Raw genomic sequence first — 20,152 nt, 5'->3', positions numbered from 1 at the left:
GTCTCAGACCTAGCTTAATCTACTAATGTATTTCTCCTGTGGATTCATGAGCTGATCATACAGAATGCTTCCAAAAAAACCATCCCTCAGCAGAAGGAAATAATATCTTTTTCAATCTTCTAATTTTTAAGCTTTTCAAAAATATTTTTTTTATTTTAGCAAATCCATCTTTCAAAAGCATATTCCAATGTCAAGCTTGAAGAAAAAATTCTGCCTCTGTCAAAATAATTCGCAAACTTTATTGGATTTTTAAAAGCCTGATTACAGGACAAAACATGCATTAAGCATTTTGCTAAAATTCCAAAAACATAATTGCAGAATGTCACTATATTCAGAGGGTCATGTCCATAATAAATACCTGCAGCTTAAAAGCAGCTTGGAATTTTTTAAGAGTTTTAGTATCTGAAAAAGGCAAATGTTCTATATACTGTTGTTAAAATTCTGACATTACATTGCAATGGTTAAAGCAAGAAACAGCTCAACTGAAGACTACAGAAAATCCCTGTCTTCTCAGGAGGTCTACACTTGGTTATACAATACTACTCTGGAAGCAGTACTTCACCAAAGGTCTGGCAATTGGCTTCTGCTTAAAACACACTCTGCCTCATAACATTCTTCAAAGGATTAAAACATAATTGATTCTGGCAGTACACATGGTCAGCATGATGTGCAGGGGGTTGCCAGTGGACATGGGGCCCTTACATAAAGGGCTGTGTTCTTTGTTTAAAATGGAAAAAAGAGTGGGAGGTGTGGAAAGCAGTGAAATACAAAATGACTCAGAATCATAAAACATATTTTTTGAATCAGATTATTTCAACAACCGCATATGCAAATAGAAGGCTTCAAACGAGGACGGTGGCAGAGCTTCTGAATTGCTAAGGCAATTCACATATTCTTATTTCCATAAAAAAAGATAGAAGCTATAGTTATATACATCCTTCTAAGTATTCAGAGAATATTGCAAGCTGAACTCCAGAGAAGCCATCGATATCAGTCTGAAAGTGATGGGGAACGGATTGATCGTGCACTAGCTGGACTGTTAGAGAAAGCAAAGGGATCCTTTTCCTTTTCTTTATTATCATGTTTATGTTTATGCTTATGCTTATGCTTGTGTTTCTTCTTCTTTTTCTTGTGCTCATGATGGTGATGGTGATGGTGATCACTATGTTTTGAGGAGTTTGATTCTTTACTAAACACAGACAGTGGAGCTGCTGAAACAGGGTGCATGTTCATCTCTCCCGAAGACTGTTCTTTACCTAAAAGAATAGATATATGGGATTAGTAAATGTTTAACTTGCATTGTTTTCAAACATAAGAAATTCTGAAATATTAAGATAAAACCTACATTATCATTTAAACATGCAAACACGGAATCTGTTACGATACTTGTACCATTAACTTTTTGGTTTTTTCAGAAAAGGCTCTGAACATGCCATTAAAGTCCCCATACTAGCAACAATTTTTACAGAGGTACCTCTTCCTCAAAAGTATAAATGTAACCCAGGCAATTATGAATTGTAAAGAGCTAAGAAACTGCAAGTTATACTAGCTTCCAGAAATTCATTTTTAAAGAGTAGGAGGGCCACTATACCATGAATAATGAAAATATAACTGCTTATGAAAGCTATGATATGAAGTGCAGGACTGGCATACATTACAGTGCAGTTTTGGGATGTAAACTCCTTTTAGTCAGGAGCTAAAGCTCCCTGCATGAACATAGAAACCTTCTGATACTGAACAGAAGAATTAAATTGCTTTTTCAAAAATTGCATCTTACAACCAATTTAGCCTATCTGAAAGATTATACAAAGTTTTGTTCTTAAACAAAAAGCAAATTCCAATAAAGACAATTACATCATCTTGTTTAGTATATATTTCACAAATACACTAGAACTACTTATATATTGAGTAAGCCTGGTATCTCAATCTGAGGAAGGAAAATCTGATCCATGACTTCTCAATTCCTGAACGACGTTCTCTTTGGCTCATTTAATATTTCATTACTTCACACAAACTGCAATAACTTCAGTAGTAGGAATTAAAGGGCAATTATCTAAGAACAACATTGTTAACGAGGGGAAACACTTGGAAGGTAGGAAGGCTCAAATTCCTTTAGGCAGAAATTGAATCAAATCACTCACACTGCAAGAACGTGCTTTAACTACTAGATAAATGTAAGAAAGCACCGTTAGATTTTTGAAGGCAACTGCTCCTTTAAGTTTTACTTAAAATGGATTTTCTTCAGTGCTGCTTTAAATGTTTGGGGCTTCCCCCCCCTCCAGTTTTTGGTGAAAATATCCCTGTTAAATAACACAGAATTATGTTATATACGTTGTAATTATCTTTTTCTGTATATTTGAAAATGGATTTTTTTTCCCAGTACATCTTTTTGGTTGGTTGGTTGGTTGGTTTTGTATCTTTAATGGCAAGAGTGATTCGTCTATGGCAATGATTCCTGGAAGTCTGAAGAGCTAGCTCCCTGTAGTATGACAAACAAGCATTGAGCAAGATTTCCATGCAACCTTTCTAGCCTTATCCAAAAGATTAAGAAGTGATTCAATCAAACACATATATAGGAAAGTTTCTAGACAGTACAGCTGTTCTGGGTTTTGTTTGTTCTTAAATATGTCTGGAAGAAAACAAAATCTACATCTGTATGCAGTGTTTAGAAGTCAGAAAAGAAATACAAAACATTTTTACAGCAAGGATAATCAATGACTTGCTATGGGACATGGTGGAATCTCTATTGCTTAAAGTCTTAAACAGCAAAAGTGATGTCTTTCTAGAAACACGTTTGGGCTCAACCACAAAATGTGAATATAGTGCAATATAAAATTCTGCTGATGTTACAAAGAAGGCTAGATGAGAGTACAATAGTTTCCTATAGACTTAAAATCTCTAATGTACAAGTATTTTAAAAAACTTTAATTTTTATTTCACCAGAACTATGCAGTAATAACCTCATGTTATCAATGCAAAGATTTATTGTTAGAACTCACAATGACTTTACTTTTTATTATGGCAGATAAAAGATATGCACACAAATTCAAACTTCCAGTTGCTGACTTCTATGCACAGTTACTACAACTTTTTTACATTGTTACCTGGATCCATTCTCGACAATGCGGACAGCATGCAAGTATTCTGTATTTGATGCAAAATGGCACAAGATTGCTTCACAATTTAACTATTTCTAATTATATTTCTCTTAAGGAACCTGTACCTAAACCTAGCCCTGTAACCTAAGCTCATTCCCCTAAAGCATACAGCTTTTAGACAAGTAAGAAATTTTTTTTTAGCAGCTGCAAGGATGCAAAAACAGCCACTGAAGAGAAGACAGAACAGTGGAAAAAGGAGCATAACTGACTTGGGCCATTAGAAAAGGAATGGTCGGAGGCTGTACCTCAGAAAACCAAAGCACACAGTATTTGAAACCATTAAAATAGGCTATAGTAGTTAAAGGTCAATTGCAGCAGTGACACAAACACAGCTTCTAGTAACACAGAAATAAAGGTCATGACAAAAAGCCTGAAGAAGACTGATCAGTGTTTGTCCATAAAAGATGTACAAAAGATTATCTAAGGTACAGAACACATTCTCACATGTTCTCAAGCTACAGGCACATGATGCATTAAAATACAGAAAGCAAACTAAAGTCAACTTGAGTTGACTAAAGAAAACAAAAAACCCACACACACGACACAAACCCTTAAGACTTCACAGCTCCATTAGTTCCAAATTGTGGAGTTATTTTTATATGGAAACCTAACCTGTAAGTCTAGACACTACATTTGTAACAACATCAAACCAAAGCTAAGCCTCTGAGCTTTAAAAATTTTAACCCACTATAACTGCTATAAAGACATGGGCTTAAGTCTGCAGGGATGATGTAGCAGTAGTGCCATGTGCCAGTGAAGACCAAGGGTGCCATCAAACAGACCCTCTTGACACTGTTGTACTACCTGCCACTTGTGCAAGTTTCCTGCTGTGTACTGAACTACCAGCTCTGCTAAGGCAACAGTCTCCATTATCACTTCTTTACTTATTTCAGGTGGGTTATTAAAAAAAATAAATCTATTATTTAAAGCAGTTAAACACCATTGACTGGAGCAAGTTAGGGAGCAAATACATTAGTAGCTCAAGCCAACAGGACTGAAGGGGTGGTGATGAGCACCTAGAAACTGAAAAAGACAGGAGGATCTTCAGGAAGGGGAGAAATGGGATCCAACTGCAACTCAAGGGCTACTGACACTTAAGAGGACACTCAACATTGGTAATATAGCACAAATGTCAGTAAGAAATGAAAGAACGTCATTACAAAAATCTACTTTTACTGAGACAGTACTAAGAGTACACATACACTTTCTTCATAGAGGTCAATGATAGCTATAATCTGTTGGGTTTTTAGATGCAAAAGTAACAACTATCCAGAAAATTTCCTCCTACTGTTAAAGAGTACTTTGAAATGAGGAATCAAATATATTGATCCTGGACAATGGCTCAGAAAGGACGTACGCAGACTACCAAACTAAGTTGTCTATAAAATGGACAGACCTACAAAAGCTCTATAAAAATTTTTACGGGTTTGTACCTGTAAAATTAACTGTTAAACTTGCAGAACACTTTTTAATTTCTTTTTAATTAATATCTACTTAAAGCCCATGCCAGGAACCTGCCAAACTAGGCAAGCAAGGCTAAATAGGAATTGCTTTACAGGCCATTAATACCATCCTCACAACAACAGGGCTAGCAGGGCTGCTGCAAGGAGGCACGAAGCACTCCCTCCTTCTGCAGGGAACCCACTTCCTCTTGGCAGAGGGAGCAGGACTGGAACCCAGGTTTCTCAAATCACAGAAACACACAATAAGTGGAGGGTGAGCCCAGGAACTCGCTTCTGAAGTGGTTAGTAGCATTCCTTGGAAGAAAATGCACATACATGTGTCTATCCACTTGGATCTCCTTCTGTTTGGGATGTGGAGATTCCAATGTAATTATTGGCTTTGCAGTGTTCCAGCTAGCTGGGTAGGTGTTTAAAATTAGACAGGATTACTATCCCATGGGAGAAAGACCATAAACGTTGTGCACACCTTGTCACAGGGACCGATACAAATGCTATAGATATTGTGAGAGAGAATAAAATATGAAAACACGGATCTCATAGTTTAGTTTTCGAATGAAAGTTTAGATCTTGATAAGCTTTAAAGTAACATTTTCCGTCACAACAAAAATTGCTGTCAGATAATTATAACATCCTGTTCATCGATTATCTAAGGTAAGTTTTTTTCTTTTCAAAAATCATTGGTGCATGAACATTGAACAATGCTGTTGGGTAGAGTGTTTTTTACTCTTATTTTGTTATTGAACTTTTACAATATGGGAACATGTAACTTGAGACTTTAACATGCCAACAAGCTTTCATAAGATCTTCCATATGGTCTCTCCTATATTTCTGATTTTGTGTGAAGAGGGTGGGACACCACAGACTTACAGTCTCTTGTTTCTTTGCATGTACAATGTATTTAAAACAGCTGGCTTATGTAGGACTTTTCCAGATTGACACTTGTTAAAAATGACCCCATTTGCACCCTGATTTATTCAAACGTCAGAGAGGGAGAAACCAACTTCATAAATCACAGCAAACGGTAAGGCCTATGGGTCCAGTGTTTCGGCTGAGGACTGGCTGGTGCTCCAGAACCTGACACCAACGACTTCTGGGAAGAAGGGGACATCGACACAAGCATGCAAGCACTTAATATGTCTCTCCCAGAACCCAAAGAAAGCTTGCTAATGAGAAAAATAATGTCCTTTTTTTGCCTAGCAGTTGAACTGTAGCTCTGGCTAGCATTTTCTCTAAAGAGAAAACACTAAAAAAGCTGAAAAGATCTTAACTGTTTTGACAATTACCCTGTTTTTCCTTATTTCTACTTTTCTTTTTTAGTATTACCCTGGAAACGTCCAAGATACACTATTTTTTAATTTAATGCTGTGTTTATGCATCTGTTGAACCATCAACAAAGCACATACAGAAAGTTACTAGGCATAAATAATTACTAGCTTCCAGAATGCAGGAGTGTCTTGTCATTTGTCTTAAGAAGCAGAATTTTCAAATTACATATCTCTGAAAAAAAGTTATCAATTTTCTGCCTAATAGTGTTCTTTTAAGGACCATATGACAAAATTTAAGTTTGAGAGTGATAAGTAAAGGTCTAGTTAAAAAAAAAGCACCCAAACTTTTTCTGAGGATGTTGTTAAATAAATCAGTTAAATTGGCTCCAACATAAGAATTTTAACTAGTTCCAATATATAGATTCACTTGACTTTGTATTTTTAGTGGGATTTATATCCAGATAGATAATTCCTTATACCTATACCAAAGGATAGCCTCTGCTAAAGTACTGCATAGACAAGCTGATGATTTAATTAAAATATACTTTTAACTGGTATCTGTTTTATCAATTTCCTCATTTGACTTTCATTTAACAACTATATTGCTTTGTCCTTACATTAAAATAATAGCTTAACTGTGGTGCTATTTTTACTACAGTTATGTTAATATTCTAGAAAATTCTAGAGTGCTCCCTACTCTAGAGAAAAAGAACATTTAAATCAGTAAGTCAATTCCGAATACTTTGTGCCTCTAACAATTTCAGGTAGTTCACCTGAAAATTTAGTTGCTAGCCTTATCCATCTTCTAGGCTTCAGAGTGATCAGTTGTTTTCTCAGTCACAGCTACAATATCATGTTGTTTTTATTAAATCATGTAGTTGACACACTGCAGCCACACACTGATGCAATACTCATTTATGTTGTCACTTTATCTGCAGGGCTTATGTTTTTGTTAAAGCTGCTTTCATGCACTTTAGGATAAAGCACTTGAAAACACCCTTCCTTGTGAAGCATACAATTGAGCACATACTATTTCAGTGAGGCAAAATTATCTACAGAACCTCAAAGCCTGTAAGTTACCAATTTGGAAACAGTTATATTTTAGGTAATACAGTCAACATGTGTAACGGATACTATCAAACAGATACTGTATTAATATTATATGTTATTAAAGGGTAGTCTAACAGAACAGTTTTAACAGCTTTTCCCTCCTTAAGAAGTAAAGCAAGAATCCATCATTGTCAGTAGTACCCTCATATCCAAGAAGTGTTCATTTATATATTTCTCTGTGTGCTGATGTTTCTGTAACCCTTTTTCACAGGGAGCCACTAACTAATGCCTGAACTTTGAGGTAATGGTGCTCTTATAGCTAACTCAGGTAACTGCTGAGCTGCAGAGGACTGGGCTTTTTATACAGTTCAGACTCAATTCGTATTAACTACTGTATTCACACTTGCAATGCAGTGATTTGCATCATAAGCTCAAATCTACTGTTGTAAATGTACTGTTTAAACATACATAATGTTTATAGTAGTCATACATAATGACTACAGTAGTTTCCCTCTACACTTTACTGCAGTGTGTGCTGTATCCAGTTTCAAATAGCTCCAGAAACAATTCAATCCAGCTAAATCATTATTTCCCGAAACTGCAGACAGTATCTGTGATAAACAAGACTGCAATCCAATCAACATGTATGAGTGTTGCCTAGACCTTCAAAGTTTCATGTACATCTACATGGTAAACAGAGTGACCTACAAGGTCAGCAGTGGAAATTTCCAGTTTGATTATCCTGGAAAAGAGCAAAAGGTTTAACAGAATTAATAGAATAGCCAAAGGATTTTTCTGATCCGAGTTTGAATGCTCAGGATGCATCCTCAAAGCCTACTGCTCCTGAATGTGATCAGAAAAAGGACTGCTGCTGCACAAACAGAACTTCACTGTATTTACTTTTTTTTTCTTTTGTAGAAATAAAGAAGAGAGAGAATTGGATACTGCTTTGCATCAACTATCAAAGTACCCAAAATAGTTGGGAAAATTCTAATTAAATGTTGATCAGTAATGACCTGTTGAGTCACAATGACATGTAACTTCACTGGCAGATCACTCTGGCTACAGCCAGGCATTTAGAATCATAGAACCATTTAGGTTGCAAAAGACCCCTAAGATCATCAAGTCCAACCGTAAACCTAACATTGCCAAGTCCAGCACTAAACCATGTCCCTAAGCACCACATCTACATGACTTTTAAATACCTCCAGGGATTTTGGAAGCAGAAAAGAACAGGCCAATCAATAACCACGGACACATACAGCAGAACATTTAAGGTTAATTTTGAAGTATTGTACTTTCAGATGAGTGAAATATTAAAGTAAATAAAGAAGCGTATCTTAATCTGATTTCACTGAAGTCAACAACGCATGACAAGTCACCTTACAGTCTGAAATAAGAGTTTAAATCTACTGCTTACACAAAATCTGATCTTGAAATTCTTTTGATCTTAAGATAAGATTAGGGAGTGTTACTACTATCCTCGATTTAGTAGCAAACAAAAACCTGTTCTCGCATTAGAAACGTGACCTTGCACAGCTTTAGAGGCTCAAAGGCAGCTACCATGTTTCTAGTCCTGAGGGCAGATGAATAATCAACACAACAGCATTCTTCAGACAGTTCACAACTGATGTTTTGTTTGTTTTAATAGCTTCTTGAAAAATGCTCAGAATCGCTTATAAATACCAGAGTCCACAGTTCTATTATCATAGACAGGATGCTTTAGTATGAACCACAAAAGGTGCTGTAATTACTGTACTGAAACCTGTAATCCTGCAAGAGTTGTAGTACAAGACTTCTTTTATTGCCTTTGCAGCGTGCCTCAACCCTAACCTTTCACATCCATGAGCAGAAGCATACAGAAAAAAAAAAAAGCTTTTAAAGCGAAATAATATTTTCCTGGCTTTAGGGGGGTTATATCAACTTGAACAAACCCAAATTATCGTTCGGGGTGGTGTGGGGAATGTAAAAAAAACCCCCAAAACCAAAAAAGAATACACAGATACGGCAGGAATTAGACCCAACGTGAACTTCCTCCTGGCAGCTGCTGTTCACAGGCTGTGTTTGGCTGATGACCTCACACTTCATGTGACATGTGGGGACATAACCCACAGCTGTGAGAGGAAAACTGAGTATGGACTAAGAGCTCGCTGCCTTCCAAGTAAGAGTCACAGAACTGAGGCAGATACAAGATCTCACAGATTTACTAACAACATACTGAGACCATTTCAGAACCTGTTGTCAATCTGTTTCACAATAATCACTCACTGGAGTGCACCCATCCTCCATCATTGCTGCAAAAACTCAAAAGGCCCTCAGCAAATATTATCTGCGATTCTTTTGTAGAACAGAACGCTCCTATGTGTGAACAATTTTATTTACATATGCTTTTATTCTTCCCCCATCTGTTTCTTCTCAGAAGTATACCATTTCCTAAAGATTGAACGGCCTTTATTTACTCAGTCTGAAATTCATACATCTCTGCTTCTAAGAAAAATGCTATGAATAAGAAACAGGTGAAATTTTAGAAGCAAAGAATATCTGAAGTGGAACTATTTCTAACCGCACAAACCAAAGAAAATGAAATTAATCTGAAGTGTTTCAAAATAACACTTTTCAAAGGCTTATTATTTAAAATGAATTCTGTGGCAAAACCCAGCATTTGTCTCATTTATTACCTAGGAAAGAAAACGTATTCCAGTGTGCTGAATGCCTAAACGGCAGAGGTGAGAAGGTCATTCAGCACACAAGTGAAACTCGAAGTAGCTTTTGTCTGCTGTAGGTCTACAAATGCAGCAGTCAACTGGCCATTACTCCACTCCTGATCAGACCTTACCCTTTCTGAACTCTAGTGCAAACTTAATATGCAACAGCCCTGGAGCACAGAGCTGGCGTACAGAGGGTCCCATAAGTCCTATTTGTGAAGTATTTGGCAGAGGTTTGTTTATGACTTTATATTCCGTAGAGTGTGTAAATCTAGTAAAAAAACTCTGTTGCAAAATATCATGTAAGAGTTATAAATACTAATCCTCAGCGGATCAGCTTTGCACTCGTGTGCCCTGGATGTGTCATTCTTTGCCGTAACAGAAAATGTGATGGTTGACCATAACGTTGAGGACAAAATTCAGAGCAGCTCTAAGAGGTTTAAAGTAAAGGTTGTGTGGCATTAGGCTCCTAAGTTCATGAGAGCAACCTACATGCAGCCTTCCCTTTTGCTGAAATCCCTCTGCTTTAGGCAAGAAGTTGTGAGTTTTGCTACTCTACATATCTAACAGCAAATCCATCCTGGTGGAGCTGGTTGTACAGGCACATGTCATTAACCAAAGGCCATCTGGAATGCAGAAACTAGACCTCCCTGTGTTTTATGTCCCCATATGAACTTAATTTGCTAGCTGAGCAATGACAGCAGTTACCTTTTATAAAAAAAAACAAAACCCCTTAGTAGCTAGAGCATCTGCCAAAGAAGTAAAAATGTTAAGTTGCAGACCCTAAAAGAGTATGAGCATCCACACCCCTGGCCAGCACCAAGGCACCAGCCTCAGCAGGATACTCAGAGCAGGAACATCCACCAGCCCTTCTCTTAAATGGGGCCATTAAATTGCCAGGTCATAGGGAATACAGACGAGGTCACCTGTCAGCGTAGCTCAGGACCTAGGGCACTCAACATGGAACCAACGTTCCAGGTCCTGCTGCTAAGGTCTACTTGTATTTTACTTTAGGCAACCACTGGATAAAAAGAGAAAAACAAGCAAGAGGGTAATTATTCTGAATCCTACTTCTAAGGCCAAATACATCACTTTTACACATTGCAGTACTGCAACCTTAAAACCTTGGTTTGGATGTGTACCGAAGATCTCTCAAAATGCTTGCTACACAGTCACGCTACCTCAGCTTAGCTCCACTGGTACATTCTGGAACTAAACTTAAGAAACGTGGTTAAAATATTTTGAGAAAATGAGACTAACCACTGAATTTCTTTGCTAGTGACAGATAAGCAAAGAAGGTGGAAGTTCATCAATGAAGTTCAGCCTGCCTTAAGGTTTCTAAGAAACAATATTCTTTGAGAAGTAATTTTGTGAAATATTTTATGAAAAAGATACTAAGAGAAGTAGTAAGAGAAGTGCTTGAAATAAAACCATTTTATTCATAGATGCAATCTTTTCAACTTTGAAAAGCCCTTCTAAGCATCTCTGAGGCTTGTATGTTTTTTATCTACTGATATTAATTTATGAATCATTAAGATTAGAGATTTTTTTTACCTAAACAGTCTTGCTATTTTTTTTAAAGTGAATCTTCAAAATTATTATTTTTTAAATGACAACTATGGCAAAATAAGTTTTACCTAATTGCTTATGGGGTTCTACTTCAGCTTCACATTATTTTATTAATTCCTTAGCTTTTCATTTTATAAGCACGATACATACTTGTCTTACGTAGATATGTATGAAAATACACATGTACACAGTTATCTATAAATATACTGGAATCTAAAGAAATGTTCTTATGCACCCTTTACATACTTCCTGGAATTTGGTTAACATTTAACACTTACCAACACTGTATACATAGGAATAAGCAGTGGCAAAAAAACCCCCAACCAACCCCACAACTGAAATAGTTGAAAAATCTATACTATCATTTTGCCAATAAATTTACTTGTACCTGGTGTGGATGGTCTCTCCAACATATTCAAATGATGGTAAATAAAGGCTTGACTGTCATGAACTGTGTCCATATCAATTTCCTCCTCTTCTTGAGAGTTTGAGAACTAAGATATCAGGAAAAAAATAAGCAGATGCTAATAACTCATAAGAATATCACTAAATAGAACTTAGAATATTTTATTTTTGAGGTAAACTGGGGGTGAGAGGGAAAGGAAGTGATATCTACCACTGCAAAGGAATAAAAATTCAACAAAATTAAAAAGGGTCAGTGCCTTTTCTTCTTTCTAATTTACTGTGAAGCTGTGTGAACAAAAGCATTAATTGTCAACTTTAGTTCTTGCCAGCCAATAAAGAATCTGATGGGAAATGATTTTGCCAAAGTAACCGTAACAACTACTGTACACATATACAAAACATATCTTTTGTTTGAACATAGCTTTAAGGGAAGTCAGCAGAAGCCACTGCTGTTATTCTGAATATCCTACATATTGTGCAAGTTGAATTTCCATTTCTTACTCTGATTTTGAGTTTGACTTTACTGTCTTCATTCTTCTCTAGTATTTGCCCTGGCTCCAATGGAGACCCGAGTGGCATATCAGCCTTCCTCTTCACCCCCTGCTGATGACCAGAAATGCTGGATGCTGTTTCCTTAATAAGATGATCATCCTCCTGAAGCAGCATTAAAAGACCAAAATTAGAAGATAGCAAGAGCCATGTTTCAGCCTAAAAGAGACCTGATAGCTGAAAACACTTCTGAGTAAAGTGGGTGATTTGAACAAAGTTTTCCCTGTAGTTCTGGCAAAAAGTATTTCCTAAAACCCTGTATGGATTTGTGCCAACCTCTCCTACAAACATAGTTTCTCTTTACTTCTATCCCTGCTGCCTCTGCATATCTAGCATTGGCATCTTTTCTGTCTCTGCTCACAATCATGGTACTGTTGGTGTGCAACAACATTTGCTGCCTCTGAATAGCCTTTCTATAAATCTGTGCCTTGCAGACTCTCCTCAGTCCAAATCTCAGTTGAAAAACTGTGATAGCCTCTGATCTACACAGGGAATTTAGCTAAATCTTCTTTTAGTTAGCTTTAAAAGCTAATGCTTGCTTTGTTGAATAGAAATCATAATAAGCACTTGTAACTTGTTGTTTGTTTGTTTTTTTTAAATTTCACAACAGTATTTATTAAAAAAAAGTTAAACTGTTTTGTAAATTACTGCTTAGATTATCAACAAAAACAGGGTCAAAGGTATATAAAAATAGCAAAAGAGTCTACTAAGTTACACATATAGTCATTCAAACAGGAGACAGGTGTTCCAACAAGTCCAATACACAAAATATAGAAGGAAAAATAGAGTATCCACAGAAGCAAACGTAATTAAAAGCCCACTAAAAACTAGATAAAAGCTGTATCATAGACCTTTAAGAGCATATGGTGCTCCACTGAACTGCTCTTCCTCTATCCTACAAAGGGCACTGTAGACCCACAGACTCTTGCCCTGAACAATTCAAATTCAATTTTATGAAGTGGGTTACTTTTACCATCCTCAGCAAATTCTATGTCACAAGTCTATCAGTACTGATTTTAACATGTTTATGCTCTCAGAATATACAGTCTGCTTTAAAGAATCTAGTCAATCTGATGTATTCTATCACTTGTTAATTCTTTTTTTCCCTCAAATACATATTTCCCTGTTTTCATTCCTATTATTTAACTCAACACACTGCTGTTGTGAAACACTTTTGGATAAACTTTGCCTTTATGTGAGAGGCAGGGTTTTTTTTATGTTACTGGTCTGATTTTTTTTACAAGGAAAATCAGTTCCCTGAATTTTGGGGGAGTTACAGTGAAAATGGTAACCTTCAAGTAAGGGGTAGGAGAATGGAGATGAGGCATAGGAGAAGATACGAAGGATGAAGTGTGAATTGAGGCTTATACTAATGCTGTATTTTTACACTAGTGTAAGCCAGTACTGCTGCTGAAAGAAGCAGCCTCTTCCTCTTCCTCACCCATTTCTGTCCTGGGCTGCCACAAGCTTTTGTATAACTACATGATGAAGTGGACCAGGAAACTGACCCAGCAGGGAATATCAGTTCATAAAAAAAAAAGGTATTTTTCAACCAGATTCTCCTCTGATCCAGCTCACTGGATGTGAGCATAAGGGAGAGGACAGTATAGGAAAAGGAAGAGTTAAGAGGAAATTTTTTGATTAAGATAGTCTGGCTGCAAAAAAAGTTTGGATGTTCACTGAACTGCAGCCTAAAAACCTGCCAACAAAATGTCTCCTGCTATTTAATTCTGATGTTTATGCACAGCAAATTAGGACTTATTACATGATCTGTAAATATGTAGGATAGCTCTAATGGTATTTGACTCCATCATCATTTTCTCCCCCTACTGGAAATAGCCTGCAAGGTACTGTGATAATTTGCACTCTCAGTATACTTCTGAATAAAAACATTTTAGAAATTAACTATGGGACTTATAAAGTAACAGTAAACCATCCTATTCAAAAGGGTGCAAAGTGTTTCAAACATGCTAACCACATGTTCACATTCTCTTTCAGGATTTACTTCTAAGCAGTTTCAAGCAAATGTAGTTTTTGAAACTAAGAATTTCATAAAATTATTCATTATTTCCATGTCTGTTGAGTTTTTCCCCTTGTAAGTAAATCCGTCCAACAAAAAGACTTGTAGCAGTGGCAGTTATTCTTAAGAAAAGTATGACTTGAATAGCTTGTAATATCTATTTTCTAACTACACAATTAGGACTGAAGCCTCCGAAGCCAGAAAGATATCAAACATAATGTATGTGATTTTTCAGAAGTTGTTACAAATCCTTCAGAGCACAGTGCTAAGTAGTCAGATTCAAGTGTTCAATGAAGATGTGTTAAAGTTTCAACTTTCACATCTCAAAGTTGTTTAAAAAGAGGTATACCTATGTATTTTAAGATGTAATAAATTTACTGATGAAAGGTTTTGTTTTGGAAAATTGCATAACTTGCCCATAAGCAATATTCTTTGTCTAATTAAAAAAAGTTTTCATCACAGCATCAAACATTTCTGTGAATCATTTCATGTCTCACAAGCAATATAGGAAAAGTAAAGTTTTATAAAGAACAGAAATGATGAGATGAGAAAAAACAAGTAAAAAGCTTGCATATGCTATGCAAAACAGTTTTAAAAAGTCAAAAAAGTTACGGTATATGCCAGCTTTTCAAGTGGAAGGAATAAAGAGTAACAAGGTATAAAGGTAGCTTAGGCAAAGCATGAGAAGCTTGAACACAATACAAAATTAAATCAGCAACCAATGCAAGCACTCAGAACCAGCTGAATGGGATGTATGCAGATGGTTTGTCTTACGGTGTTCTGAAATCCTACTGACTGTCCATGATTGTTAGTACTATTCACAGGTTCCTGATTATTTGCAACTGATTCAGGGATAATCGTTGGATTAAGTACAGCCTTCTTTTCTTTCAGATTAAGAACAAGTCCAAGCTCTGGTAATGGTAAACAAGAAGGTCTGCTGAGGCCAAAAAGTGTGAAATAGAGGTCCACAGCACCACATCGTAATCTCCAGTCATGTGAAGTTCCTAAAATCCAAAAGAGATTATTGTTAATACAGAGATACAATCTTCTCCTCCCCCACAAATAAAACAGTTTAAGTGATCTGGATCCACCAGAGCATGACATTTTCTGTGCTTCAGATACACCTCCCTCATTATTCCTGCCTCTTATTGACTCAAACTCACCTGACACATCCTGTTTAAAAGGAAGGCTTTAAGTTGTTTGGATTGTAAACTGGACACGTTTAGTAAAACAAGACTGAGAAAGTAAGTGCTATAATAACATAATGAAAAATAAAATGAAAATAATCACACTCGTATGCTTTTATTTTTTAAGTTTCACTTTAAGTTTTACTATCAGACAATTAAATAGAACATTTTGTTACCAAACTGGCTTCCTGTATCAATGGATTTGATCGCACTTGCCTATGTATTCCATGAAATGTAGTAGGAGCCTTAAGCATGACTGAGATCCATACCCTTTGGAAACCACACTGATAGAGAACATGGCAATGCATAAACATGCTTTTTGATGTCACTACTATGTCATGTACTTCACTGGATACTCAATACTTTAATTTGTATTCATACTGGTGATATGTATTCTTACTGCACAAAGCAATGCTTCATTGATTTCATTTTTCACTGCAAACTGTGTACTGCTTTTATACCTTCATACACAAATGGTCAAAGCACGTTTGGCACCAATCACAACAGAAAGACATCTAACATCTGGTGCAAGGCTGCAAATACAGTGATTCTGCTGTTAACTCATCCCAGCTCTTGACTGATTGCAAGTTTATTGAACATATTGTTCCACAGCAGGAATAGAACTGTATCTGGTAAACAAGACACAGATGTGCCAACTGCCATGTTAATGTGGCTGTGCAAGACTTAGCACAAAATAAAATTACAAGATCTATCCCTGTAAATACTAAGTTTCATGGGGCTTAATAGTGTTTTGAGTAAGCTTAGCTGTACATACACTTACCCAGTTACAAGTCAAAGCAATATGAATATTAATCTGGACATTTCTAACATCAAAATACTCTCCAGAGAATGACACATTCACAAGTATTAATTTTAAAACTATTCTAATATTTTAACAACAAATAATTTAAAACTAGTACATCTTAAAATGATATGATGAATTCCCATTCAGTATGTCTCTCCTTTTCCAGCTGAACAACTATGCTTAAATACAATTGGTTGCTGAATTTCTCTGCAATCTTTGGAACTTGTGAGCATTACCAATTTAATGCAGATTAACAAGGAAAAAAAAAAAAAGATTACATATATCAATCAGAGTCTGTTTTCTATTGCATGTGCTTATTTTAAATGAAAGCAACTCATGATTCTAGAATCATGCAGCTTTAAACCTGGCTACTAACTTGTCTCGCATTAACAAACATTTTTTCAAGGCACCCTGGAATGCTACAGTTATCCCTTACAGAAAATAAATTGAAACATTATGTCATCTTGATGCATAGAAATTTAAGTACTTAAAGCCCCATGAATCATAGTAAGAATGTATAACCTATTTGTTACTTGCAAAAGGAGGCAATGGTTTTAAGTAACACTGCACACACTCTTCTCTCAAGAAAAAGGAAAAACAAACTCTCTGAAGGTAACATCAAAATCGTTTATTTTCTGTGCCTGACACCTGGCAAATCCTATGAAACTGAACTACTAGTAGTCTCCCCACTTCAGCCCCTGGAGTGTAGCTGTAAACTTTTAAACTCTAAAAATAATGATACACAGAGAACAGACAGCCTTCAATGACCTAAAAAAAGCTATATAAACATTTATATGTAATCTATGTAGTAATGTGCCAGATGTTAAAGGGCAGTTTGTCAGGACTGGATAAAACTGCTTCAGTAATGAAAAACAGGTCAATGGTAAAGATGCAAGCCCTTCTCTCATTAGGATCTTTCCTAATCACACAAGGCAAATTGAGTCTTAGGTTTATAATGCACTTCTAAAAATCTCATTTAAATTATCTATAGAAATGTTATCCTCTCATATTCTCTCAGAGTTTAGTAAAAGAGGACAAAGAGAGACTATCTAAAGCAAACTATAAAGAAAAAAGTAACACAGACACCATCATTTGAGGAAACATTTGCTTTGAACATAGGGGTCAAAGAATCATTCTATGCCAAAGTGTATCAAAAGCACACTAGAGTAGTAGACAAAGGAATGAAAAACAAGATTCGGTACGCTGGGTCACGGAGAAAGTTCTGGAAGTTCATACATGATACTGAACAAACAAAAAACCAACCTGAATTCATCAGTTTCCAAAGCTGATCTACCAAAGCTTCATTACATAAAGGGGACTCCATGTTCTTGGTAAAAGGTGGATTCTTAGTCAGCATATCCAGAATCTTATGCCTGAAAGAAATAGAAAAAACCATCTTCATTAAATCCAAATGAATACACTAAGAATACAAAGTCTGTTCACTTTGCAGTATTCTTACAAACTTATTCAAATACAGGATTCCTTCCAAAATTCTAACCAATGTTTTATGCTTTTAGCTCTTCCTTCTGTCCCCAATATGCATAGACACAGATTTACCATCAGCAATATAATTTAAAAAGTAAGGTGCAAAGCAGCAGGATGTTATTAGACATCATTTTTAACAGTTAGATACAAAATCGTAGGCTATATTATGCTCTTCTGTTTAGTAACAATCTTTCATGCACACTGACTTGATCATTACAAAGAAGGAGCAACATTGGCAAATAAACTCCTTACATACTGACACCAAAGAATTTTTAAACAACTTTAAATGTTTATGACCGATTCAAAATGGCAGGACTAAAACCAGCGACTTGCACATTTTTCTGAAAAGGAACAGCAATCTCTTAAGTTACATTGGTGTATAAAGATCCTGCACTTACCACGTTTGCTTACAATATTTACACACTGAGCTGAAAGTAGATACATTTTTCCCCACTTTCTTTCTGTAAACTTGGCCTTGAAAACATTTTATGAATGAGAATAATTATTTGGTCCATTACTTATTATTTTAACTATTTTCCCTGTATAGCCAGCTTTCCCCTTGCTGTCTTACACATTTGGAACAAGAAAACTCTTACAGATTTTTTTTTTTTCTTTTCTTTTAGAAGGGGCTTACATATTGCACTCAGAAATTTAAACTCCTCTTTAAAAAGGTACAAATCAAATTAAATCTCGTTCCCAGACTGAAGCTAAACCTCCTCTAGTGAGTCTAACTGTATCTACTTTAACAAGAATGACAGAAATAAAATAGAGAACAATCTTGCAGCTATGATCTTTGCAAGAAATCACCTATATAGAGAGAGTAAAAGTAACACTATTCATCTTTGAAATTCAGTATTTTAATGGTGGCCATAAGAAGAAAGTGTTGGGGAAGAACAATGATCATGAACCTTGGTATTCAATGGTGTATAATGAATGTGCTACAATATCCAATCACTCATTGGTGAAAACAAAGTTGAAACAAGCAGTACTAGAAATTACACCATATTTTCACGTTATCCTTTCACCCCATCTACAGTCTAACAATTGCTTTACACTCCTTGTTAGCAAAACACTGTGTGCACTATGTCTCAACCTTTGTCTTTTCTAAATATCACAAAGTCTTTTTGCCATATGCAACATCAGACTTATATACTTTATTTATAATCAGGGAATGACCTCTAAATTCAGACTTCCACCATACGGGTAGAACATAAAAGACAAAAATAATATAATGGAGATTAAGAACGGAGTATATTAATTATTGAGATGTGAACCTTTGAAAGATCGAAATACATTTCTATTTATATAAAATAACAAGAAGAAAAAAACAGTTTTATGAAGAAGTATTAGGCAGTTAAGCATTTGGTCTATTCTAGTGATTCCAGGCCAAGAATTTACTTAGTAGTTTCAGCATTAGTAAAAGTACTGGTTCTGTATTAATTCACTAACCTTATGTAGGGTACAGGATCATTCTGAACCATAGTAAGCAGCCACTGTAGTTCTTCATAGCTCCTATCAACTGCAAAGAAAAATAAAATGCCTATAAATATTTATAAACTGGAAGGATTTTGATGAAGACAATCACAAGTTCCTGAATTAGCACACAAAGAGCTTGAATCACTGCAACTAAAGAGGAATTTCATTAATTGTACTGCAAATTCGAAGTAAGAGGTGGTTTACTTTACACTGAAATAGAAACGTGCATGGAATTCCTTCATGCTTCAACTGTTCAATAACCACCAACCTGACTATTAGCAGGTAACTGTCACTCATGAGCACTGATTGGGAAGATCACAGAGTAAATGATCATCTTGATATTGCGTGCTTCCTAAAACAGATGCATTCAAGTATCTTTTCAACAATCAGAAGTACAGTATTTTCTATAGGGAATAGAGAATATACAATTCTCATACACAGGAATCTGTGAAAGATTATTATCTATATATAGGATAGAAAGAGGAAGACTACAGGGCTTATACAAAACTGCAAGCATACTCCTCTCAGTAGCCTTCCTTAGTTTTTTAAATCAGTATACTTCGCAATTAAAATGGATTTTGAAACTTATCAGCACATGCTTCTAGAAAATTGCTGCCTGACACTGTTGGAAACAAAATCAGCTTGTTAGTTTAAAATTTAAATCACATCACAAAATTCCTTTGATTGTCAGAGTAACAGTGCAAAATAGGAAACAACACAGGATATCATCATCACCGATTACACAAAAAATGAAGGAATTTTTATGTAATCTTTTTCTCAGGTGTATAATTTTAAGATTTTACAGCAGTATTCTCATCTCATTTCCTCGAAACAATGAAGAGCTTGCTTCGGCTTTGCTTTACTTCAGAATTTGGGGTGTACTAATCATTCCTGTACAGACAGCTCCAAAAACATTTCTGTTTCTTTCCATTTTGTGGTCCTAGCAATGTACTTCTTTCTTCCCCAAACCTACTGTATTTTCAGTACTAAATACCTTAGTTCAATTTTCCTTCTT

The 20,152-nt window shown here is 35.8% G+C and overlaps 1 protein-coding gene across 6 annotated transcripts in view; it reads right to left on the bottom strand.

The window, feature by feature from the left end:
- Positions 1–219: 219 nt before the first annotated feature.
- The window catches only part of TAF2 (TATA-box binding protein associated factor 2), a 64,241-nt gene continuing 44,308 nt past the window's right edge, over positions 220–20,152 (bottom strand). For 3 of the 6 annotated variants that reach the window (XM_030011385.2, XM_030011384.2, XM_041122925.1), the window contains 6 exons: positions 19,111–19,180; positions 17,440–17,549; positions 14,959–15,188; positions 12,117–12,269; positions 11,593–11,704; positions 220–1,256 (listed from right to left, as the gene is read on the bottom strand). In XM_030011385.2, the coding sequence (XP_029867245.1) occupies positions 991–1,256; positions 11,593–11,704; positions 12,117–12,269; positions 14,959–15,188; positions 17,440–17,549; positions 19,111–19,180 (941 nt within the window). In that variant the 3' untranslated portion in view covers positions 220–990. The remainder of the gene's footprint in view (positions 1,257–11,592; positions 11,705–12,116; positions 12,270–14,958; positions 15,189–17,439; positions 17,550–19,110; positions 19,181–20,152) is intronic. The other 3 variants (XM_030011386.2, XM_030011387.2, XM_030011388.2) reach the window with 3 other exon arrangements.

The sequence above is a fragment of the Aquila chrysaetos genome, chromosome 4 (genome assembly GCF_900496995.4).
Source record: "Aquila chrysaetos chrysaetos chromosome 4, bAquChr1.4, whole genome shotgun sequence".
Classification (NCBI taxonomy): Eukaryota; Metazoa; Chordata; class Aves; order Accipitriformes; family Accipitridae; genus Aquila; species Aquila chrysaetos.
The sequence above is the reverse complement of the archived record's forward strand: the minus strand, read 5'-3'. Positions and strand labels throughout refer to the sequence as shown.